At 44.9% G+C, this 26,804-nt stretch overlaps 1 protein-coding gene and 1 pseudogene across 1 annotated transcript in view; both read right to left on the bottom strand.

Moving 5' to 3' along the window:
* The window catches only part of LOC124717309 (organic solute transporter subunit alpha-like), an 83,636-nt gene extending 58,957 nt beyond the window's left edge, over positions 1 to 24,679 (bottom strand). The window contains exons 1-2 of the mRNA XM_047244135.1: positions 24,558 to 24,679; positions 476 to 688 (exon numbers count right to left, since the gene is read on the bottom strand). Of these exons, the coding sequence (XP_047100091.1) occupies positions 476 to 593 (118 nt within the window). The 5' untranslated portion in view covers positions 594 to 688; positions 24,558 to 24,679. The remainder of the gene's footprint in view (positions 1 to 475; positions 689 to 24,557) is intronic.
* Positions 21,156 to 21,273, bottom strand: LOC124717444 (annotated as a pseudogene).
* Positions 24,680 to 26,804: the final 2,125 nt, after the last annotated feature.

The raw sequence follows: 26,804 nt of genomic DNA, 5'->3' as shown, positions 1-26,804 counted from the left end.
AAACGTCGATCAAAAAGAAACTTTCTTTGTCAGATACTTAGTTAATTTTTTATTCAGTTTCTTTCAGATAATGTTAAAAATGATTATTGGTTCATGACTGTGCCTATGACAATGTGCTGTTTTACTACATCAGGGTCTAGTACGAGTATTACCATGGAAATGTTACTACTTGCTTTAGTAGTCAGATTTCTAATAGAGTAGCGACATTGTAACGTCTCGCAGTAAAGTGATAGTGCTCACGGGGGCTGACCTTGAAATGACCCACACAAACCGCATTGTGCGTTGGCGTTTGGCAACATCGCTAGACTAGACTGAGACTGTACGTTTACCTTCCAGTAACCAAAAAAATGTCGAGAAAGGTGATGTTCGACTTAAAAACAGCAAGCAGACTATGCAGTTAATGGCGATGGAGCACAACCTTGTGTGAACACTATACTTGCCCAGCGAGCACGTAGTTAAACTGAGGGACACTTACTGGAGTAGAACTCTTCGACTGTCGGCAGCTGACTGTGAGCGCATCCTTCTCCAGCCTCCAGACGGTCCCCCTGCGTGCTGGAGAAAACGCTGAAAACCGACGAGAACTCCGTGACCATGCTGGAGCGGTTCGGATCTTCTTTGCTAGCGGTGACAACCGCTCATCCGAAACACTCGTCCCCCGTCTTTAAGTTCTCTCGCCCGCTGTCGAAACCTGCAGAGAAATGGGCGAGAACTGATCAAGGACACATTCTGAGGCATCAAAGAAAACTTGTTAATGTGCAAAACCCTGTGACGATGAATTTCCCTGAACCCTCCAAAACTGATTCTTTAAGAACTGATCCCTAAATGGTTGTGCATGAAGTTAAATGGATAACGCGAAAATTATGGCCTTAGGTATAGCTAAAATGGGGAATTTGGGAAACAAATACTCATTCTGACTAACGCTACCTGATTGGAGTATTGTATTGGTGATTATTTTAAGATGATTGCCAATATCTTCCAGTATATACAGGATGATTATAATCAAAATTAAACTTTCAGACTGCTGCAGAAATAACACCACTGGTCAGAATGACGTCAAATTGCAACGGAATATTATCGGAGAAGCGGGAAAATGTATGGCAGAAGAAAAATAAATAGTTGCAAAATATAGCAATAGATGGCGTTGTAAGTATCAAAATTTAATAGTGGTCGACTACAAATGACAAACTAATCATATAACAATGCCTAAGGTGTACCGTTTGACGTTAAACAAATGCATTACTCAGTGTGCATGGGTGTACAGGTGTGATGCTGTTAGTTACGTAAGCCCATCCACCATGGCAAGGCCATATCACATCGGATGGGAAAGATCGGTTTTTAATTGTCCCGAGGCCAAAAGCCTCATAAAAAGCATCAATCACATCGGTTTTTAATTGTCCTGAGGCCAAAAACAGCATAAAAAGCATCAATCAAAATTAAATCGTATTGTTAATTTCCGTGTGACTGGCGCAAAACATGTTCAGTATGCTGTCCATCGTTTTCTGCAACAAGACGAAATCGAGAAACAGCATGTTCCACAACTGATCGAAGTGTTTCCGGGGTCACCTTCAGAATATGTTGCGCAATACTTGCCTTCAGTGCAGCTGACTTTGCAATCAGAACACTGAACACAACATCTTTCAGATAGCACCACAGCCGGAAGTCACACGGATTAAGATCACACGGATTAAGATCAGGTGATCGGGACGGCCAGGCAATAGGGACATAGCGGCTGATAATTCTAGCGTTTCCGAAATGGCGTTTTAGCAGCTGCTTAACTAGACTTGCCATATGCGGAGGTGCGCCATCTAAAAAAATAAAAATAAAAAAAAATCCCACGCACATATCCACGCTGTTGGAGAGCTGGAATGACGTGGTTGCGCAAAAGACACTCATAGCGCTTACCAGTGACGGTACAAGTAACAGGAGCGGAAGCACCTGTCTCTTCGAAAAAAATATAGCCCTATGATAAATGAAGCTGTAAACCCGCACCACACAGTCACCTTTTCAGGATGAAGTGGTACTGGTTGATTTGCGTGTGGATTTTCCGTTGCCCATATTCGACAATTCTATGTATTGACATGTCCTGTCAGATGAAAGTAGGCTTCGTCTGTCCACAACTGGTGCACATGGGTAATTTTGAATGGATAGCAAAGAAGGATGTTCCGTAGTATTTTACGCACCGTGCTCACAGGTATGTCCAACATTCGGGCAGTTCTCCGTGAACTACACGTTTGCACACCACCACTCGTCTCCTCCTGCATTGCTGCGGCCGTTACTTCCACAGACGTCGAATCAATTCGTTTCCTCCCTCTGCCAGGCTGCACACCAAACGAACCCGTCTTTTCGAATTTCCGAGCCATTTTCTCCCTACCCACGGCAGTCATCGGACCAACGCCTTTTTTCAAATCCTTCAGTGTCCGGTATTTCTGCAGAGCGACGTGTGCACAGTCCTCATTCTTGTAATACAGCTTTACAAGCAGAGCGCGATCCTGCATTGAGACAGCCATGGTGAACGTCGCAGACGCAAATGGAGGAAAAGCCGTGTAGCTGGCGTGTTTATACCAACGTCAATGAGTCGTGTGCATGACAGGTGTTTCCGTTTACGTACTCTGACACATACAGCGTCATCTGTTAATCAATTTTCACACTATTTTTTTTCTTCTGCCATACGTTTTCCCCCTTCTCCGATAATATTCCGTTGCAATTTGACGTCATTCCGACCAGTGCTGTTATTTCCACAGCGTTTTGAATGTTCAATCACACTGTAGATCAGAAGCCTACAGCTCGATGTATGTGAAGAAGTCGAACAGTAACACACATTAAACTCACATTCACATTTATTCATAAACAAATTTATGAAATTAACATATGAGTGAATAACCAAAGCCTGTAATAATTAGCTCTATCCTAATTTATACAGGGTGGTCAATTGCTAGTGACCGGGCCAAATATCTCACGAAATAAGCATCAAACGAAAAAACAACAAAGCAATAAACTCGTCTAGCTTGAAGGGGGAAACCAGATGGTGCTATGGTTGACCCGCTGGATGGCGCTGCCATAGGTCAAACGGATATCAACTTCGTTTTTTTTTAAAATAGGAACCCCTATTTTTTATTACATATTCGTGTAGTACGTATAGAAACATGAATGTTTTAGTTGGACCACTTTCTTCGCTTTGTGAAAGATGGCGCTGTAGTAGTCACAAACGTGTAAGTACGTGGTATCACGTAACATTCCACCAGTGCGGGTGATGCTGAGGGTATTAGATTGGGAAATGAGACACTTAAAGTAGTAAAGGAGTTTTACTGGTTCAAATGGCTCTGAGCACTATGACACTTAACTGCTATGGTCATCAGTCCCCTAGAACTTAGAACTACTTAAACCTAACTAACCTAAGGACATCACACACATCAATGCCCGAGGCAGGATTCGAACCTGCGACCGTAGCGGTTGCGCGGTTCCAGACTGTAGCGCCTAGAACCGCTCGGCCACTCCGGCCGGCCGGAGTTTTACTATTTGGGGAGCAAAATAACTGATGATGGTCGAAGTAGAGAGGATATAAAATGTAGACTGGAAATGGCAAGGAAAGCGTTTCTGAAGAAGAGAAATTTGTTAACATCGGGTATTGATTTAAGTGTCAGGAAGTCGTTTCTGAAAGTATTTGTATGGAGTGTAGCCATGTATGGAAGTGTAACATGGACGATAAATAATTTAGACAAGAAGAGAATAGAAGCTATTGAAATATGGTGCTACAGAAAAATGCTGGAGATTAGATGGGTAGATCACGTAACTAATGAGGAGGTACTGAATAGAATTGGGGAGAAGAGGAGTTTTTGGCACAACTTGACTAGAAGAAGGGATTGGTTGGTAGGACATGTTCTGAGGCATCAAGGGATCACCAATTTAGTATTTGAGGGCAGCGTGGAGGGTAAAAATCGTAGAGGGAGACCAAGAGATGAATACACTAATCTGATTCAGAAGGATGTAGGTTGCAGTAGGTACCGGGAGATGAAGAAGCTTACACAGAATAGAGTAGCATGGAGAGCTGCATCAAACCAGTCTCAGGACTGAAGACCACAACAACAACAATATTGTGTAGGGACATTGCGAGACGTAAAAGTGCCGCAACACGACGTGGCATGCACTCGATTAATGTCTGAAGTAGCGGAGGGAATTGACACCGTGAATCTTGCAGGGATGTCCATAAGTCCGTCAGAGTACGAGGGGGTGGAGATCTCTTCTGAACAGCACATTGCAACGCATCCCAGATGTGCTCAATGATGTTCATGTCTGGGGGCTTTGGAGCCCATCGGAAGTGTTTAAACTCAGAAGAGTGTTCCTGGAGCCCTTCTGTAGTAATTCTGGACGCGTTGGGTGTCGCACTGTCTTGCTGGAATTGTCCACAGGCACTGCTGCCCGAGGGACAGGGGGTGTTCAACCACGGTCAACTACAGCAGCAGATGACCGCCACATTGTGCAGCAGGCAAGAAAGACGCACGTCAAAGTGCGGGTGCAACTGCGACCACATTGAACAGGGCTTCAAGACACTCCGCTGTGGCACGGAGAATCCTAAAAGATGGTCTCCATGCCCGACGGCCAATCGGTAGTGTTCCATTGGCAGCCTCACATCGGCGGTACCGTTTACGACGGTGCCAACAACACAGAGACTGGACCAACGAGGAGTCGACTCACGTACTCACCTCTGATAACAGAGTCTGTCTGAGTAGTGATTCTCGTCGTACCCTCACATGGCAAGATGCGAGAATAAGTAATGCACCCGGGAATGTTGTCGAACCTGATCATTTTGGCAGTCCAACGTGTTATAGTATGAGGGGCCATTAAGTTGCGTGGGCGTACTCACCCCCAAATCTTCGGACATGAGACACTCACCAGTCAACGTTATCGTGATGCAATTGTAGTATTACCCTTCGTCTGTCATTTTTTTCTCTTAGCACAAGTGTTTACTCGTAACCACCCGAGTTATATATGGCTCAAAGACTCATTCCCACTGCGATAGACAAACAGATTATCTCTGACTCATAAAAAGTCTGTGGATAGAATGTGGAATATTACGTGTACTATGGACGTACCTACTTCTGATTTAGGATTGCAGAGAGTAGCAACACAGCAGAACTGTGATTAGCGGCATTGTTGTAAGCTGCCATTTTGAATACTGGATGTAATTTGTTCAAAGAGATTTTTTGGGATTGTAGCCAGTCGTCGTAATCTTCATTCCATGATATTTTGGCTGGAAAACTGCCAGCCATCTTTAGGCGAGCTGAACGAGGACTAACAAAGAGGTTTTTTTTCCCCTTTATTGTGATTTCATGCCTCAGCTGAGGTGGTCCGGCAGTGGCCTACATACGCCGCTCTTCGGCCAAAAGACACAACATAAATACACGGAAGGCATAGAAAACATGAAAAACATGGTAAACACAAGATGAACACTGCACAAGAAATCAGAAGTTGTTCGACTGAAGACACTGTAGTGAAGGGTGGCACCAGTTGAAAACAGATGAAGACGTCCAGATGGAGGCACGAACGTAGTAGAAAACACAGACGAAGACACTGTACACAAACGGAGAGACACTGGTGACGATCATTGGCGAAGCACTCCCACTCACAAGGGGGGGGAGGGACTGACTCCAGGTGAAAGGGAGAGGTAGGAGGGCAGGAAGGGGGGGCAGAGCCAGTGGGAGAGAGAAAGGAGAGTGGGGGGAGGAGAGAGGGGGGGTTGGAAGCCTGGGGAGGGGGTGGACCGACAGACTTGGGAGAGAATAGGGGACAAAAGGAAGGTGAGAAGGGAGAGAGGGAACTGTGGGGGAAAACAGAGGGGGAACGGGAGGGGAGAGTCAGAGCTGGTAGGAGGGGTAGATGGATGGGACAAGAACATCATAAGGGAGGGGGAGTTGGTGGAAGCCACCTTGGGAAAGGGTATGGGGGGTGTGAAGATGGAGGGCAGGTGGGATGCAAGAATACAGGTGCGGCAGTGGGCGGGGATGGGCGGGGATGGGAAGACAAAGAGGATCTCTGCTCTGTTTTATATAGTGCGCTGATGGTACCGCTGCGCATGCATCGAAGTCGCGGAGACAGAAGGACCACACCGCCCAGCGGCAGTGCCCTCTCTGTTGGAACTACAAGACTCAGCTGCCGTCAGTATTGTCACTGGCCGCAGGTATCGAAGTCTTCTGGTGTCTTCGTCTCGAGCAAATTTCGGAGATGACGGGATTCCACGCGTTATTCAATTGGTAACCACTGTCATGGTACATCAGATTACCTGCAATGCATATTTCTAAGGATTCTTTGATGATGGAGTCCCAAAAGATTGTTTCTGTGGCCAAAATCGAAGTTTTGTCATACTCCATTGAATGTCCGTTGGAAATACAATGTTCCGCAACTGCAGACTTACTGGGTTGAAGTAAGCGAGTGCAACGCTGATGTTCCGTACAATGCTCTTCCACTGTACACGTTGTCTGTCCTATATAGGCCATTCCACATTGACACGGTGTTTTGTAAATTTCCGCCTTCCACAGTAACAAATCATTCTTCACCGATCCCAGCAGATCCGAAATCTTAGAAGGTGGACGAAAAATCACTTTCACATGAAAATTATTAAGAATCCTCGCTATTTTAAAAGGACATATTTCTAACGAAGGGAAGAAAAGCTAGGGATTTGGTTGGCGCGTTCTCCTCTTTATCCACTTCCCGGTTCCTGGCTTTAGTTGGCCCTGTTAATTTGCCGGGTTGAGTATCCATTGTCTCTGAACATCGTCCTTAAATGTGCAAATTCCTTAGGCAAATTCTCTGCATCCTATTTGATCAATTATGGTTTCATCTCATACCGGCTGTTCAGAAAGTAACTATGCAGCCCCATGTTATGGTGTGCTAAGTAATGACTCGTGTGATTGTCAATTAATAATACAATATTTTCCATTGTTTAACATATTTGAACCTTATCTAAACTATATTTGACCAGGTATTTGTATTTTTTTGCAGGTCCGGTTTGCATGAAGGCCAATGTCTTGTGTAACATCACTGTGATCCAGGTCATCATGCTGATGATTGAACAAAGAGTGTTTCTTGTGGATCATGTGATCCGCAATGGATACAAGTTTACCTCAGCAGTAAAAGCTGCAGTTTCAGCAAAGTTCCCAGGAGTGAAGACGCCTAACTACAATGCTGTATGGAACCTCATCATCAGGTTTCGAAAGACCGGAAGCCTTCATAATGCTCCAAAATCAGGCAGGCCATCCACATCCGAAGAGAATGTGACGGAGGTCCAAGACATGATGGTGCAAAGTCCAAAGTAATCGGTCTGTCAAGTAGCTCAGCAGGCCAACGTGTCCGTGTGTTCCACTCACAGGATTTTCCGGACGTCACTGTCCATGTATCAGTAAAAATGTCGATCGTGCATGAACTGAGACACACCTATCACCCGGCGTGTGTAAACTTTTGCAACTGGTTTCTGTCCTTCCTGCAGGATAATGGTGTGGGAAATCTTGACACAACGCCGGCCGCTTTGACCGAGTGGTTTTAGGCGCTTTAGTCCCGAACCGTGCTGCTGCTATGGTCGTAGGTTCGAATCCTGCCTCGGGCATGGATGTGTATGATGTCCTTAGGTTAGTTAGGTTGAAGTAGTTCCATGTCTAGGGGGCTGATGACCTCGAATGTTAAGTCCCATAGTGCTTAGAGCCATCTGAACCATTTTAATCTTGACACAACGTTTTTCAAGGATGAAGCATGGCTTCACCTCTCCAGTTACATGAATAGCCAGAATAGTTGTGTGTGGACTATGGAGAATCTGCACGAATTTAAGGTGTCCCCACTACACGATCAAAAGTTTGGTGTTTGGTGCACCGTGCCTCGTAAACGCATCATTGGGCCAATCTTCTTTCTTCTTCTTCTTCTGTAGTGGTCAATCCAAGGATTGGTCTGCAACAGCTACAATGGCAGCTTGTCTCCATTCTGTGCGTCTTTCAGCTTTTCTCTTCATTTCTTTATAGGTGTTACATCCCACATCTTTCACGATTTGATCCATGTACCTCAGTCGTGGTCTTCCTCTCGGTCTTTTTCCCTCGACATTTTCCCTCTATGATTGTGTTCAGGAGTCCTTTATGTCTTAATAGATGGCCTGTAAATTGCACTCTTCTTTTAACAATGAAACTCCAGAAGCTTCTCTTTTCACCTGCTCTTTCCAGAAACACTTCGCTTGTGATCTTGTCGATACATTTTATTTTGAGCATGCGTCTATAGCACCACATTTCAAAAGAACTTAGCTTCTGCTCTTCCTCTGTCCCGAGAGTCCATGTTTCACACCCATAGCATGCCACACTCCACACATATGATTTCAAAAATCTTTTCCTGATTTCAAGGCTGATGCTCAAATGCAGAACGGTACTGCACCCGCTTTCTGGAGGCTTTCCTAGATGCACTGAATGAGGACGAAATTGAGTATACCTGGTTCCAACAGTTATCAGGTGGCTGCACGTACTGCCCACAAGGCGATGAACTTTTTAAAGGACATCTTCGGCGACCGCATCATCTCTCGAGGACTCTGGCCTCCACGTTCTCCCGAATTGGCTCCACCGGATTACTTTTTATGGGGTACTTTGATGAGAAAGGCCTATGAAGTTAATCCGCACACCACGGAAGATCTACAAGCTGCACTGACATGTCACATTTGGAACATCACTCCCGGTGTTCTGTACAACGTCTTCAGGGACATGCAGAAAAGTATGCAACTGCGTCTTCAAGTTCAAGAGGATCACTACCAGCATCTCTTATAACTTCAATGGCTTTAATACGGGAAATTATGAACTGCATAGCTACTTATTGAACATCCTGTACAAGAGGATGATGTACCATTAAATGTAGCTATGATGATCATTTACGCAAAAAATACGAGGGTTGTTTTTTAAGTAAGGGCCGTTTTTATTTTTAAAAAAAGATACAAATACTTTTGTAAACAAACTTTTATTTTCGGATTCTACACACTTTTACCTATTTTTCTACGTAGTTGCCTTGTTTATTTAAGCACTTGTCATACCGTACAACTAAGTTTTTAATTCTCTCTTCAAAGAATTCGGCCGCCTGCTCCGACAGCCAAGAGTTCACGGCTGCTTTCACTTCATCGTCGTCATTGAAGCGCTGCCCGCCAAGATGGTGTTTCAGGTACTGGAAAAGGCGAAAATCGCTAGGAGCAAGGTCGGGGCTGTATGGTGCATGGTCCAAAACTTCCCAGTCAAAAGAATCAATCAAATCCCGAGTCCTTTGAGAGGTGTGAGGCCTAGCGTTATCGAGCAGGAGCAAAACTCCTTTTGTCAGCATGCCGCGCCTTTTGTTTTGAATTGCTCTGCGGAGCTTCTTTAGAGTTGCACAGCAGGCATCTGAGTTGATTGTCGTTCCTCGTGGCATAAAGTCCACTAGCAAACCACCGCGCCAGGCCCAGAACACAGTCGCCACAATCTTGCGCTTTGACAGCGTCTGTTTGGCTTTGACCTTGACGGGTGAGGTTGTGTGTCGCCATTCCATCGATTGTCGCTTGCTTTCGGGAGTGATATGGGATACCCATGTTTCATCTCCAGTGACAATTTGACTCAACATGTCATCCCCTTCTTCCTTGTAACGAATCGAAAAGTCCAATGAAGTGGCAAATCTCTTCCCTTTGTGGTCCTCTGTGAGGAGTCTGGGTACCCACCGAGACACAGTTTCTTAAAGTTTAGGTTTTCAGACACAATTTTGTACAAAACCGGTCTTGAAACTTGTGGCAATTCCAAAGAAAGAGTGGAAATTGTGAATCTTCTGTCCTCACGAATCTTTGTTTCGACTGCAGCCACCCAATCATCAGTGATCACAGAGGGTTGGCCTGAGCGTTCTTCGTCATGGACGTTTCGACGGCCATTTTTAAACTCTCTAACCCATTGACGCACTTTACCTTCACTCATTGCATTCAAGTTATAAACTTCTGTTAACTGACGATGAATTTCTGCAGCTGATAGGCTTCTCGCGGTCAAAAAACGTATCACTGACCGTATCTCACACGCGGCGGGCGATTCAATAATCGTAATCATTATAAAGTAGCACAGCTATGGAGCTGCAACTTGCATCAGTGTGAACGGGAAGGATGCCAGTAAGTGGCGCGGTGGCTTGTTGCGGCGTCCGCGCGAACTACGGGACTATACGCGCCAACGGCCCTTGCTTGAAAAACAGCCCTCGTACAATTTTAAGAACATAAAAGGTTATTTTAACTTTTCTCTTGCATGTGGCTCGGGATATTATTTGGCGTCGTAAGTCGTAGAGAAAATTGGAAATTTGTGGTAAAATCTTATGGGACCAAACTGCTGAGGTCATCAGTCTCTAAGCTTACACACTACTTAATCTAACTTAAACTAACTTACGCTAAGGACAAAACACACATCCATGCCTGAGGGAGGACTCAAACCTCCGATGGGGGGGGGGGGGGGGGGGGGGAGCCGCCCGGGAACTCGCAGAGAACTTTGTATCCTGGGAAATAAGCAAAGCCTGAGCCACGGTCGTTTATGCTCTATTTTTAGAGATTAATTTCTCGACTTTTATCGAAATTAACACACAACTTGGACACTGATTGCTATGCTGCAGAGTGAGTACGTCATAGTGCTCAAGAAGGCTTCCTCCATGGCGTGCCTTTGACTACTTTAAGAATTTTCAGTGTCGACGATTGATGAAATTCTGCAGAGCCACAGAAATTTTATTCCAGGCTCTCACTTCGACATTGCGAGGCCGACAAAGTATGATTATGAACTGTAACTGCATAACCACATTGTTGTCCACCCCTGGTAGCTGAGTGGTCAGTGTGACGGAATGTCGTACGTAACGGCCCGGGTTCGATTCCCGGCTGGGTCGGAGATTTTCTCCCCTCAGGGACTGGGTGTTGTGCTGTTTTTATCATGATATCATCTCCATCGATACGCAAGTCGCCGAAGTAGCGTCAACTCGAAAGGCTTGCACCAGGCGAACGAAAGATCTACCCGACGGCAGGCCCTAGCCACACGGCATTTCCATTTTATCATTTTGTTTTATACACTTGAGAATTCAAATAGTAATTAATTTCATAAATGAGAGTGTGCGAGATATTTGTGTTAAAATCTCGGGGAAGCGACTTCTCTCGCCCAAAATTTTCCATTCAGGTAACTAGATATCATTCAGTCATAATAATTTAACTTCAGTTTAATGGGGAGAGAAGTTAAAGAGTACTCGAGCCCATGTGTGACTTTCCAAGGGTGCATACCGCTCTGTTGACAACGCGAGAAATCATCGAACACTGCAGGTGGAGCATCTCATAGAACGAGAGGATGTTCGGCATATGCACTAGTCTACCCGTTCACCTTATGTGTGTCGTGTGTTGAACCGGAGACCTAGAACCGACGGAGAGGCTTCGTCCTGCTGTAGCCCTCAGTGGTTCACAACTCCACAACAGGCCACAGCAGTCCACCCACCCCACTGCCGCCCCACACCGAACCCTGCAGGGTTATTGTGCGGTTTGGCCCTCAGTAGACCTCCCCCCCCCCCCCCCCTCCCCCATCCCTCTGGGAACGTCTCATACCAGACGAGTGTAACCCCAAATGTTTGCATGGTAGGGTAATTATGGTGTACACGCACATGGAGGGTGTTTACGCAGCAATCACCGAAATAGTTAACTGAGGCGGAATAAGGGAACCAACTCGCATTCGCCGAGGCAGATGGAAAACCGCCTTAAAAACCATCCACAGGCTGGCCGGCTCACCGGACCTCGACAGTAACCGCTGGGCGAATTCGTGCCGTGGACTGGCACGCCTTCCCGCTCGGGAAGCAGCGCGTTAGACGGTGCGGCTAGCCGGGCGAGCTGCCCGTTCGCCTGACTTAAGTCTCATCGAACTCTTGTGGAATGCGTCGGAGAGACGGATTGCAGCACGTCCAAGTGCAGTAACGAGCGTCCAGTAATTGTCAACCACACTCGTGGACGGATGGAGAGCACAGGCCTACTACCACAGGAATTCATTGCCAACCTTGTATCCAGAGCGGGGCCACATTGAAGAGCAGGCAGTGCCGACCCTGCTGATCATTTCTGTCATTTCTGTCGGTTTCATTCAGTGTTTCTCTCAGTTACCTTCTGTATCATACTGTAGCAGTTCTTTCTACGTGTGGTCCATGTTTCATCGAGCTGTGTTACGTTGCAGTGACACATTATGTGAAAGTTACTTTCCCTAAGTTTTGCTCTGCGTTTGTAGGTAACTTTCATTGATTAAGTTGCAGATAATCCGAAAATTAAGCACCTGTTGAAAAAGCTAATGTTACCACGAAAAGCTGGTGAAATTTTGGTGCTAACTCATGCAGTGAGGTGCAACATTTATGGTAGTGATAAGCTTAATGTAATTGATGTTCGCTACAAAGTTCACCCGAAACCAATGGAAAACGTTATGTTAGATTTACTAACTAAAAACACAAACAAGCTTGCATTTTTAAGATCTCAAACGAATCAGCGCACCTTCACTAGTAACGTAAAGTGGTTAGAGGGGTAGTTTTATAATAAAACGTGCAGTATGTATTGTTTTGCGTTTCTGCAATGAAATATGGAGGCCGTGCAAGTGCAACAACATAGCAAAATACACACATCAAACAAGTTTTGCATCACCCCAGTGCCCAGACCTCCTACAGACAGACGTTGACTGTGGATATTGCATCACAGACACAGTCCCTCCGACTGTCCAGAGATGTCACTAAACACGCCCAAAGGTGTAAACAACCATGCATGAGCAGCGACTATTAGATGGAGGGGGTCCCACAGTCGATCAGTTCCAGTCATTCCACCAGGAAGGAGGTACACTGCTCGTGTTGTCCGTAGCGAAACCTTGCCTAGACGGTCAATACCGTGGTTAAATCGCGTACGCATTGTTACTTTGTGCCAGGAAGGGTTCTCAACAAGGGAAGTGTCCAGGCATCCTGGAGTGAACCAAAGTGATGTTTGGACATGGAGGAGATACAGAGAGACAGGAACTGTCGATGACATGCCTCGCTCAGGCCGTCCAAGGGCTACTACTGCAGTGGATGACCGCTACCTACGGATTATGGCTCGGAGGAACCCTGACAGCAACGCCACCATGTTGAATAATGCTTTTCGTTCAGCCACAGGACGTCGTGTTGTGACTCAAACTGTGGGCAATAGGCTACATGATGCGCAACTTCACTCACGACGTCCATGGCGAGGTCCACCTTTGCAACCACGACACCCTCCAGCGCGGTACAGAAGGGCCCAACAGCATGCCAAATGGACCGTTCAGGATTGTCATCACGTTCTCTTCACCGATGAGTGACTCGTATGCCTTCAACCAGACAATCGTCGGAGACGTGTTTGGAGGCAACCCGGTCATGCTGAAAGCCTTAGACACCCTGTCCAGCGAGTGCAGCAAGGTGGAGGTCCCCTGCTGTTTTGTGGTGGCATTATGTGTGCCGACGTACGCCGCTGGTGGTCATGGAAGGCGCCGTAACGGCTGTGCGATACGTGAATCGAATCCTCCGATCGATAGTGCAACCATATTGGAAACATATTGGCGAGGTATTCGTCTTCATGGACGACAACTCGCGCCCCCTTCGTGCACATCTTGTGAATGACTTCCATCAGCCGGCCACGGTGGTCTCGTGGTTCTAGGCGCGCAGTCAGGAACCGTGCGACTGCTACGGTCGCAGGTTCGAATCCTGCCTCGGGCATGGATGTGTGTGAGGTCCTTAGGTTAGTTAGGTTTAAGTAGTTCTAAGTTGTAGGGGACTGATGACTACAGCAGTTGAGTCCCATAGTGCTCAGAGCCACTTCCTTCAGGATAAGACATCGCTTGACTAGAGTGACCAGCGTGTTCTCCAGACAGGAACACTATCGAACATGCTTTGGATAGATTGAAAAGGACTGTTTATGGACGACGAGACTCACCAATCACTCTGAGAGATCGAGGCCGAATCGCAGTTGAGGAATGTTACAATCTGGACCAACAGTGCCTCGATGAACTTGTGGATAGTGTGCATGAATCAATGCAAGAGGACGTGCTACTGGGTATTAGATGTACCTATGTGTACAGCAATCTGGACCATCACCTCTGATGGTTCAAATGGTTCAAATGGCTCTGAGCACTATGGGACTTAACATCTGAGGTCATCAGTCCCCTAGAACTTAGAATTACTTAAACCTAACTAACCTAAGGACATCACACACATCCATGTCCGAGGCAGGATTCGAACCTGCGACCGTAGCAGTCGCGCGGTTCCGGACTACAGCGCCTAGAACCGCATGGCCACCGCGGCCGGCCAGCACCTCTGAAGGTGTCGCTCTGTGGTGGTACAACATGCAATGTGTGGTTTTCATGAGCAATAAAAAGGGCGGAAATAATGTTTATGTTGATATCTATTCGAATTTTCTGTACAGGTTCTGGAACTCTAGGAACGGAGGTGATCAAAACTTTTTTATGTGTGTGTATTTGTATTTAGCAGTAGACTTTCCTTCAACAGCAGACAAAGTTAGAAATTACAAGCGAATGATGACAGTGAAATAGTGTCATTAGTTTTAAATTACAGTACAGCGGGCACAGTCAAGATTGTAAGGAAATTCTACTGCGAAGACGACGGAATAGTACAGAAAGTATTTCCACCCAAAGCTGTTATTGCCGAAAACGTAAGAAATTTGTCATCACATCAATATTGTACCCAAAAAATTAAGATTTCACTGAAAGAAATTGTGAGGAACATTGTGGAAAGAATTAAAAAGATTTACTACACTTGTGACTCCGTAGAGTACGTCGAGGGTACTTATAGTCAATTGTATCCTGTAGAACTGTTACATTCATTACGTCCGACAAAATTACCACCGCATAGACGTATAATACGAGAAAACGTTATTGTCATATTTATAAGAAACCTGAACGATAAACATGACTCTCAGTGGAGTACAAACAAAAGTCAATGAATTTATAATTTGGCCGTGCGGTTCTAGGCACTGCAGTCCAGAAACCGCGGGACTGCTACGGTCGCAGGTTCGAATCCTGCCTCGGCCATGGATGTGTGTGATGTCCTTAGGTTAGTTAGGTTTAAGTAGTTCTAAGTTCTAGGGGACTGATGACCTAAGATGTTAAGTCCCATAGTGCTCAGAGCCATTTGATTTTTGAATTTACAATTAATGCTCAGCTGATTGACACCGGGGAAACTGTTGTAAAACCACAAATAACTTAACACCATCGGATTCAAGCATGTGTTTTCAGTTGAGGATGAGGAGGTTAGTGTTTAACGTCCCGCTGACTACGATGTCATTAGGGAGAGAGCGCAAACTCGGATTAGGGAATGATGGGGAAGGAAATCGGATATGCCTTTTCAAAGGAGCCATCCCGGATTTGCCTGAAGTGATTTAGAGAAATTACGAGAAACCTAAATCAGGATGGCCCGGCGCAGTTTTGAACCATCGTCCTCCAGAAGGCGAGTCCAGTGTGCTAACCACTGCGCCGTTTCGTTCGGTGCCTTTTCAACTGACAAGAAGACAGTTCGCTATTAAAACTGTATTTGAGACCACTATAAACAAGTCGCAGGGACATACGCTTCAAACAGCAGGATCGTATTTACCAAATCCCGTTCTTACTCACGGACAATTGTAAGAGGGTGAGTCAAATGAAAAAAAAAAAAAAAAAATCGAACTTCCGCGCCGTTATCCTGTAAGTTGGTAAGCGTGCTACAAACAATGTGCAGAATGGCCTGTAGGTGGCAGCATAGGGCAGATGCACACATTCCATAGCAGTATCAGTATAAATATGGCCGCCCCACTTGCGACTTGCACCAGGGAAGAACAGCGTTCTGTTATTCGATTTTTGCGTAGTGAAGGTGTGAAACCTATTGAAATTCATCCACGAATGAAGGTTCAGTACAGTGATGCATGTTTGTCACAGCAGCAAGTCTACGAATGGAGTAGGAAGTTCGCAAATGGTGTGACTTCAGTGGAAGATGCTCCTCGTCCAGGTTAGCCACAAAGAGTTGTGACTCCACAGAACATTGCAGCAGTTGAAGCCATAGTGAAGGAAAACCGCCGTATGACACTTAATGACACTGCAGCATGTTTACAGATTAGTCATGGGCCAGCACACCACATTGTGCATGATGTGCTCCAGTTTCGCAAAGTGTCTGCAAGATGGGTGCCACGGCAGCTGACTCCTGAAATGAGAGAACGACTTGTCGATGCTTGTGAAGAGCTTCTTCGGCGCTCTGAACGAGAAAATGATGGCTTCCTTGCAATAATCGTTACTGTGAACGAAACCTGGGTTCACCTCCACCAACCGGAAATGAAGAGAGCGAGCAAGGAATGGTGCCATTCCTCATCACCAAAACCAAAGGAGTTTTGAACAGAACCATCAGCAGGGAAGGTTATGCTGACTCTCTTTTGGGACGAAAAAGGCGTCATTTTGGAGCATTACATGCCTAGAGGGACCACTGCCACCAGTGCATCATACACAGATCTCCTAAAAAACCATCTGCGGCCTGCAATCAAATCAGAGCGACGTGGATTGCTGTCAGCAGGTGTCCTTTTGCAACATGACAATGCAAGGCCACACGCTGCCCGTACAAGAGTTGCAACAATCACAGACCTACATTTTGAGTGTCTTCCTCATCCACTATACTCACCAGACCTTGCCCCAAGTGATTTCCATATGTCTGGACCACTCAAAGACGCAATGGGAGGAAAGAAGATCCGTTCTGATGAAGAGGTACGTCACGCGGTGCATGAGTGGTTGCGCGGACTACCAAAAGAATTTTTTTCTGAAGGAATTTATGCACTTTTTAAGCACTGGAGGACTTGCATTGAGCGTGAGGGACTTGTATTGAGCGTGGAGGAAGTTATGTTGAAAAGTGATACAGCTTTGTACCACTTCTGCACAATAAATAATATTTATAAAAAAAATTTTAAGGTTTTCATTTGACTCACCCTCGTATATAGCCATTTCAAGGGTAACTAAATCAACTAGAGTTTTTGCATCTCTTAAAGAATACGAAAAAACAAAAAGTATACGAAGATTAGATTCTTGCGTCAAATATCGTTTGTAATGGTCTGTAAAGAATTTTGTTCAAAATTACATGTATGGAAATGTATGTACAAGGATGTATCATAAATTCATCATTCCCTTATCCCAGTAACTACAGTTGTTCCAAATATTGCCATTATTCAACACTGTAAAAGTGTGCATGTTTCGCACAGGTCCCATGGTCCTGTGCAAATATCGAGGAACGAAGATCTTGCCACATGACACTTGTAACTCCAGAGGGAAGCACTCTACAGCACATCCACCATACGCCATTTAGTAATGAACGTTTGAAACATTTTCTCAAAGATTTAGGACTTCGTAAACAAGTACCGAGAACACAACAGCACCGACAACGCGTTTTGTGATTAAAATGTCTCTTAGAACGTTTGAAACTTCCACCCTTCACTCTATCATTTCGCCTACCCAATTCCTGCCCGCAATTTAACCAAGTTGTACGAAGTGAATAGAACAGTAACAGGGTAACGCGACAGTTGTGTTTCCGTGTCCTTGAGTCCTACGGAGCCAGCTTCATTAACCCGTTTTACAAATAAAGAGTCTGAGTTAGTACCTCGCAGTGGTATCATTTCCCGAAAGCGTCACCAAGCGAGGGCACTGGCCGATATATGCCCAGGTGATTCTGTGGTCTACTCACTGGCACAGGCGGACAGATGCTCCCCACCCGTCTTCTTCGGCGGGAGTTGCACTGGACAGCAACCAGCAGGGCATCGCGCTTGTGCTGGGGCGACCAACACTGACCCATTCTGCGGTGCGGACTTCCGTGTGTCGGCGATGCGGTTTATTTATTTTTATTTATTTATTTATTGTTCCGTGGGACCAAATTAAGGAGAAGTCTCCATGGTCATGGAACGAGTCAATACATGAAATTATAACACGATATTAGAAACAGATAAAATGAAATATAAAACAACATATTCAGGTGAGAAGTCGTAAGGTTAAATAAAGAAAATCAACAATGTAACACTGGAATTTGCTTAATTTTTTATCTCTTCCAGGAGCTCCTCGACAGAATAGAAGGAGTGAGCCATGAGGAAACTCTTCAGTTTAGACTTAAAAGCGTTTGGGCTACTGCTACGATTTTTTTCTTGCGGTAGCTTATTGAAAATGGATGCAGCAGAATAGTGCACTCCTTTCTGCACAGGAGTCAAGGGAGTGTAAGCCACATGCAGATTTGATTTCTGCTTAGTATTAACTGAGTGAAAGCTGCTAACTCTTGGGAATAGGCTAATATTGCTAACAACAAACGACATTAAAGAAAATATATACTGTGAGGGCAATGTCAGAATTTCCAGACTATTGAATAGGGGTCGACAAGAGGTTCTCGAACTTACACCACATGTAGAATGTCACAGAATGTTGCCGGTTTCTTCCCGTCGCACTTACTTATATTTCGGATCGGTTGCTGTTTCAAGTAATCGGATACGAAGATATCTGACTGATTACGTAAAGGGGAGATTGAATGCCCTGTGCTGCCAATGTTAACACACTTTGCCGTCGCTTGGCGCCGGCAGCGCTAATTCGAATTACTCGTCTTGTCGCCGGCCGTTTGTCACCTTTCCGTTGATGACAAGCTTCAAACACATTGACTTTTGCGCGCTTTAATTTTTCCAGAAATCCTCTATTTTGCCGTATCGTTCCACAAACTCGAATTTTCTTTTCAAGTAACTTCTCTGCAAGTTCTACACTGTTATAATAATTATCCATGTAGAGGTGATGCTACTTTCCATAAGAAGGTATCAATAGTTCCATCACTATTTTTGATAAATGTTGTCCAGCGCCGGAATATTTCTTCAGTGAGGAAATGAATCCCGTACTCGAATCACATAGCATCCGAATGAGTATGCCATATTTCGTAATTTTCGACGGATTGTAAACTTTAAAATTCAACTGTCCACGCTATGGTATCATTCCTTCATCAATTGAAATGTTTTGACTTAGATTAAACGTTTCTTTGAACTTTTTGGACAAATAATCAATTACGAATTGCACTTTGAAAAGCCGGTAGGCATTACCCGCTTTATTGTTGTAGTCGGAAAAATGTAAAAATGATAATTTGTATGAATCGGTTGCGGGACATCATTTTGGGAAACATCGGTGTGTCTATCAACGGATTCGTTGACCAGTAGTCATCGATCCTTGCTGTTTTTTACAATTCCCATAAGGATAGCAAGCCCAAACCATTTTCAAAGCTCGCGTCCCGTAACGTCGACAAATTTGGTATTTTTTTTCATCCAGTTTTCTTCTATTGCAATGTTGACTGAAATACTTGTTGGTTTCGTTGCTAATACACGCAAATATATAGTTCCCAATGTATAATTCTACGATATCCACGACGCTCTGTGTATCTCTGGGAAATATGTGTGGACCTGGAGATCCTTCAAATTTACTACTGGTCCTCAGTAGATCGTAGTCTGATTCATTCGAATCAGTTGCCAACTGTAGCGTTCGCCGAATTCTTCTTGCACGTATTTCACTATCTTCCGACGATTCTGCTTCACTTTCATCTTTTTGATATCCATTATCTTCTTCCCAATCAGCCAAGTCGTCCGGAACGTCAGACAAGACGTCCGCGCATTCATCGTAAATAATCGCATTGTCTCTTTCGTCTCCCGTGATGAAAGTGCACAAGTACTTACAAAAACAAAAAAACTTGTTGACGTGTGTAATTTATTGTTACCTAAACAAAATACCAACAGAATGAAACAGATACTAAAGTGCTGTCACCGGCCACGGAGCGTTACTATGCACAGGAAATGGTTCAAATATCTCTGAGCACTATGGGACTTAACATAGGAGGTCGTCAGTCCCCTAGACTTAGAACTACTTAAACCTAACTAACCTAAGACCATTACACACATCTATCCTCGAGGCAGGATTCGAACCTGCGACAGTAGCAGCCACGTGGTTCCGGACTGAAGCGTCTAGAACCGCTCGACCACAGCGGCCGGGTTATACGCACGCCACCACTGTGGTGTCGCCGGACGGCAAAGTGTTAAATAATCAAACTTCGTGACCCGTTATCTCGGAAGGTTTTTAAGACACAGACTTCCAATTTTCCAAATTAATGAATGTGGGTTTGTGGATATACTGAACTAGAATTATTGTAAACATTATTTTACGACGGCTGTTGTGGTTTCTTCGCAAACTCTTAATTTCTCTGGCATAATGTAGTAAATAAATGAACGTAATGAATGCAAAACAAAGGATATTTTTATTTTTCTAGTTTCACATGTGTTGAATCTTATTCTTGGCAAGCTGTAAAAATTTCATGTTTCTACCTTCAGTAATTTTTGAGATAACGGGTCATTTATAACAAAAAATAGTTCTGAGACAGTAAGATTGAAAGCTCTTTTAATTACAAAATTGTATACATTCTTAGACTTCTGATTCTTTCATGGACTACAATTGTCCTGGGTTATCATTTGTGTCCTTTTCAGTGTCACAATCGCTAAACGGTTGCCTTCTTCGGGTCTTTCTCGATTCTTTTGCTATTTACTGAGCAACAAACTCTGTTTGGACTACACGCAGCACATCCAGTTCTCGCAGACGTCTAGCTGTATTCTGCTTTAACTTCACGCCTGCCCTCCCTGGAACCTTCAGTCTTTTATAATTCCATCGTCGAAAGTTAACATCAGACACTGCTAACTTTAGAGTCATGAAGCCGGCAAACCGTTTTTAGGCACATGGCATCACACAACATTACTAAAGGATTCATTCATTTTATGGGTCTTCCCTTACAAACATTTCTTTAATACCTTTGCATTTACCAAATTTTTGAATATAGGTTTCACTGCCACTATTACTGCCAAAGATTACCAGGAAATTCAGCTTCCTTATACTTACACCAGGCACTAGAGGGCGTGGTCACTCTCCTCCCGAACAGGCCATGAAGGCCAAAAGTCACCGACCGGCCGCCGTGTCATCCTCAGCCCATAGGCGTCACTGGATGTGGATATGGAGGAGCATGTGGTCAGCACACAGCTCTTCCGGCCGCATGTCAGTTTCTAAGACCGGAACCGCTACTTCTCAATCAAGTAGCTCCTCAGTTTGCCTCACAAGGGCTGAGTGCACCCCGCTGGCCAACAGCGCTCGGCAGACCGGATGGTCACCCATCCAAGTGCTAGCCGAGCCCGACAGCGCTTAACTTCGATGACCTGACGGGAACCGGTGTTACTACTGCGGCAAGGCCGTTGGCACGTGGTCACTCCAGACACATTATTCTCTTCATTGTTTGCAAGTGTTCTCCACAACTTCAGGCGCAAATTCGGATTTGACACATCTGTTACCCCCAAATTTGTGTTTATTGAAAATACTTTTACACCTACTCATTTTATATACGTGTAAGAGAGCGGTATATGGAAGTACATTACAGAAAACGCTGGCTGGCACATTATTTTCATGTAGGACTAATATAGAGCCAAAAAAGAAAAGCTTTGTCTGATTGTAATGGTAGCCTCCGAAGACAGTGGCATCCAAACAAGGCAATTCACAGCCTTCGAGACTGTATAGTTGCTAAGATATGACTGTTCAACTCCGGCACTAATAGGAGCTGCCGAAAATTGTCTGTCGCTTGTCAAATTTAAAATAAATATTTGAAGGTCTTAAAATTATCTGTTTTTAGTGTATGTTACAACAAAATGTTCAGTAGAGTTTAAAGCACTTTATGGAACAGAAAATAGAAAATGTCAAATTTCATCTGATTTGATATACAATCTCCCCTTAATTCCGTTATTGTAGTCACGAACAGTGAGTAGCGGTTTTATTTTAGTACTCTCCTCGAGAAATCTTGTTCATGGCCTTGATGATATTTTTTAATAACATCTGTGACTTAACTGGTACCCCGCCCACCCTGCTAGCCGCGATGTCTAACGCGCTGCTTCCCGAGCGGGAAGGCGTGCCGGTCCCCGGCACGAATCCGCCCTGCGGATTAGTGTCGAGGTCCGGTGTGCCGGCCAGCCTGTGGATGGTTTTTAAGGCGGATTTCCATCTGCCTCGGCGAATGGGGGCTGGTTCCCCCTATTCCGCCTTAGTTACACTACGTCAGCAATTGTTGCGCAAACACTGTCTCCGTGTACGCGTACACCATAATTACTGAACCATGCAAACATTTGGACGTTCCCGGGTGGGGGGGAGTCCGCTGGGGGCCCAATCGGCCAATAATTCTGGTTCGGTGTGGGGCGGCGGTGGATTGGGTGCACTGATGTGGCCTGTTATGGGGTTGTGAGCCACGGAGGGCTGTGACGGGACGAAGCCTCTCCATCCTTTCTAGGTCCCCGGTTTCACACACAATACACACACACGGACTGTCACCCTTGCTAGTCTCGTGCACAACGTTATTTTGGAGTCATGAAACATTTTTTTACAACGGCTTACATACACTAGAACACCCTGAAGTGGAGGGGGAAACGAAATGAAACTTCAAAGGTTGAGAGCGTATGTGATGTTATTTTAATGATTACAATATCGAATCAAATCTACAAAACACTATGGTTGTACCCACTGTGGGCTGAATGCGTGCACTATTGCAGTCGGGAATGGCTTCATAAAGTCGTTGTATCCTCTCCTGGTGCATGCTGGTCTACAACTGTTGTACCTGATTCTTGATATCGTACATACTGACACAGGGGTGGACCTGACGTCCAAGTTGGTCGCAGAGGTACCTCACCATCGCACAGACAATTCGCAGAGATACCTGCCGGTGTGGCCGTGCGGTTCGAGGCGCTTCAGTCTGGAACCGTGTGACCGCTACGGTCGCAGGTTCGAATCCTGCCTCGGCCATGGATGTGTGTGATGTCTTTAGGTTAGTTAGGTTTAAGTAGTTCTAAGTTCTAGGGGACTGATGACCACAGATGTTAAGTCCCATAGTGCTCAGAGCCATTTGAACCAAGATACCTGCCATTGCGGTCGAGCATTTTCCTATTGAAAAATGACGCAATGATACTCTCGCTTGAGAGGTAACACTTCAGGACGCAGGATATCTGTAACGTACCAGTTTCCTCAATCACTACCAGCTATGAGTCATGGGCAGCGGCTCCCCACACCATAACGTCAGCAGTAACACCGCTGTGCCCCTCCAAAACTCTAGAAGAATGTGACCTCTCTCCACACTCACCGATGGCGGTCATCCAGAGCAGTCAAGAGCTACAGTTCATCACTGAACATAGTGCAGTGCCATTCATCAGTAATCCGTTCTTCCCAGTCACGACATCAACTGCAACAACTGCTATGTGAATACATGGTATCAGTTGTTTCGTACATGTCCGAATGAACAGACATCATGCATTCACACAACTGAATCGCCTCAATGGGCAATGAACCCACCACCTTCAGTGCAGATCCACAATTACGTCTGAACTTTGCGGGAATATCAAAGTAGCGAACATGGACGACATGCACGGGGACTGCCGATAGGTGGAGCCAGGTGGGAGTGTGGGTGGCCAGATAGTCCGCGGATTTGCAATAAACACAGTGTCCCGGTGGTGCAGTGGTTAGCGCAACTGCTGAGTAAGCAGAAGGTCCCGGGTTCGAATCCCAGGCTGGCACATATTTTCACTCGTCGCCGCTGATTCCGCATAATGACCCGACGCAGCAGACATCAATATTCCCTTCCCTTTCCTTTGCTTTCTCTCCAATCCACCTTTAATTTACGCAACTGTCTGTCTTGTGGCGTTAATGGCAGTCGAGGTAATTCCATACTCCACTTGCTGTTTGTTAGTCACAGAGCAGGGTGCAGGATGATGCAGTGAGTCTGGTCAATGGTGGCCGAGCAATTGGTTCGTCACAATACGTCAGTCACTACTCTTGATGAACTGTGGTATCGTGTTGAAGCTGCATGGGCAGCTGTACCTGTACACGCCATCCAAGCTCTGTTAGACTCAATGCCCAGGCGTATCAAGGCCGTTATTACGGCCAGAGGTGGTTGTTCTGGGTACTGATTTCTCAGGATCTATGCACCCAAACTGCGTGAAAATGTAATACGTGTCAGTTCTAGTATAATATATTTGTCCAATGAATACCCGTCTATCATCTGCATTTCTTCTTGGTGCAGCAATTTTAATGGCCAGTAGTGTAATTTGTGTTAGTATTTTGCAACCATGACTTATTAAACTAGTAGTTCGGTAATATTCACACCTGCCAGGAATGTTTCAATGTTGAATTCTCAGTCTGGGACGAATGAGGCAGACCAGCGTATATGTTTCAATTATCTTCAGTAATGTTTACTAAACCTGACGTGAATTATCGTAAAATATAATACACGCTATTAGCACAGTTCTGCCACTCGCATTTTGGCCGGTATCAGAAATATTCGAAGCCTTGCCGAATAATAAGAAACACGGCGTCAATCTTAGCACCACTGCCCTTTGACTTCTGGATCTCAAGAACGAGCAGAACAGACTGGGTTTCGCACAATCTGGGCTTGCAAGACGTGAGGAAAAATTCCACCACTAACGAGACAGAGATAGCAGTGCTGTAACCCACCTTTAAGACTCCCGGTGCGCGTCGAAGCAGCAGACATGCGAGTTGCTTCACGTTGAACTTCACCGTGCGTAGACGCACTCAGAAGCAGGTGGCTTCGCGGACGCCATGATACACAGGCGTGCGTCGGCATACTGCCGCCTTCTGCGCTACGTTATCATTATCAGCTGACTTCTGACGCGCTAATCCTCCAGAACAGATAGTTGCCCGAACGATCCATGGCTGCTGGTAGAGATTTCGAGAAACACTGTTTGCATCGACACTCCCTTCCGACCGCTATGTTCTTTTATAATCACATTTTAGTCTGTTTGTTGGTCACAAATTTTGCAGTTGATTTTAAAATAGCTGCCCGATGAACTAGAGATCTGAAACCGTGAACATAGCTCAGAACTGGACTACAATGCAACATTAGCTCGCTTTGTTGCCTGGTGTGTGGCGGAGAATTGTTTACACTATTATTTTCCGATGAGCTAGGGGTTTGAAACTTGGAACATACTCGTAGCTCAGAACTGAATGACAATGCAATATTAACCCGCTCTCGTGTCTGGTATGTGGCGGAGCGTACTTTGTTCATCACTATCATTTCATGATGAGTTAGAGACTTGAAACGTTCAGAAAAGGTCAGATCTCGATAACCCTGCAGTATTAAACCTCTTTCGTCTGGTGTGTGGCGGAGAGTATCTTGCATACCACTCCCACTTCCCTTCTTCCTGTTCCACTTGCGAACGTTTCGTGATAAGAACAGTTGCTGATTAGTACCGTGTGAGCTCGACTCTCTAATTTTTACCTTAGATGTCTTTTGCGGGATAATCACAGGAGGAAGCAATGTACTGGTTGACTCAGGTGAAGAGAAACTGAAATAATTCTGAAATTTATCACATGTCTCTGTTACAATCTCATCAAAAAATTTAAAATCGACTAAAAAATTTGACACACACAAGATTAAAAAGCAGAAAATAATTATTGCAATAAATTTTTTTAATATAACATGTTTTTAAAACTGAACACATAGAATAAAATAATTTATCCTAGCCCTATACAGATTTCTAAACCCATGCAGTTAGTACTGAAAATGTGAGCTTCGGAATTTTTAATAGCTATGAAAATACGTAGAAGTCATAAAGAAAAAAAGTGGAGTACAATAAATAACTGATGCATCAATGTTTTACCTACTTACTTATAGTTGTTACATGTCCTCCACGTTTTTTGTTTTAAATTCTACAAATATTTTCATTGCTATTAAAAATTCACAGTCACAGATTTCCAGGAACATGTAGGCCGCGTTAGCAATGTGTATGTCGCTAGGATGAACTATTTTATACTCTTTAGTCAATTTTAAAAAGTGTTATATTAAAAACGTTTTTTATTTAAATAATTATTTCGAGTTTCAAATCAAATGGTTCAAACGGCTCTAAGCACTATGGGACTTAACATCTGAGGTCATCAGTCCCCTAGACTGAGAACTACTTAAACCTAACTAACCTAAGGACGTCACACACATCCATGCTCGAGGCAGTATTCGAACCTGCGACAGTAGCAGCAGAGCGGCTCCTGAATAAAGCGCCTAGAACCGCTCGGCCACAGCGGCCGGGATTTCGTGATTCAATACTTCGGGCTGTCTATGGTGTGTAATAGTAGCGATCATTCTCAACTCTTTGAGGAACTAGGTATCTGATGTATACTCCTACATCTGTATTCATTACGGGCAAACCACCTTGAAGTGCATGGCCTAGGGGACGTCCCATTGTACCAGTTATCAGGGATTCTTCCCGTTCCAGTCATGTATGGAGCGCGGGAAGAATGACTGATAAAAAACCTCTGTGCGAACTGTGATTAATCTAGTCTTATCCTCACGATATCTATAGGTACGAATAGATTGTAGTATATTCCTAGATTCGCCGTGTATAGCTGGTTTTTGAAACTTTGTAAGTCGCCTTTTTCGGGATAGTCCGCATCTTCAAGAGTCTGCCACTTTAGTTCTCCAGAATCCCCGTGACACACGTCCACTGGTCAAATAAACCTGTGACAATTCGTGCTGCCCTTCTTTGTATACGTTCAATAACCCCTGTTAGTCCTATTTGGTATGGACCCCACACACTTGAGAAATATTCTAAGATGCGTGGCACGAGCATTTTGCAAGCAGTCTCCGTTGTAGACCAATTGTATTTTCCAATGATTCTGCCAATGACCCGAAGTTTGGCACCGGCTTTAACGATTAATGAGTCAATGTGATCGCTCCATTTCACATTT

Source organism: Schistocerca piceifrons, chromosome 9 (assembly GCF_021461385.2).
Source record: "Schistocerca piceifrons isolate TAMUIC-IGC-003096 chromosome 9, iqSchPice1.1, whole genome shotgun sequence".
Classification (NCBI taxonomy): domain Eukaryota; kingdom Metazoa; phylum Arthropoda; class Insecta; order Orthoptera; family Acrididae; genus Schistocerca; species Schistocerca piceifrons.
Note: the sequence above shows the minus strand (reverse complement) of the source record. Positions and strands in the feature narration are given on the sequence as shown.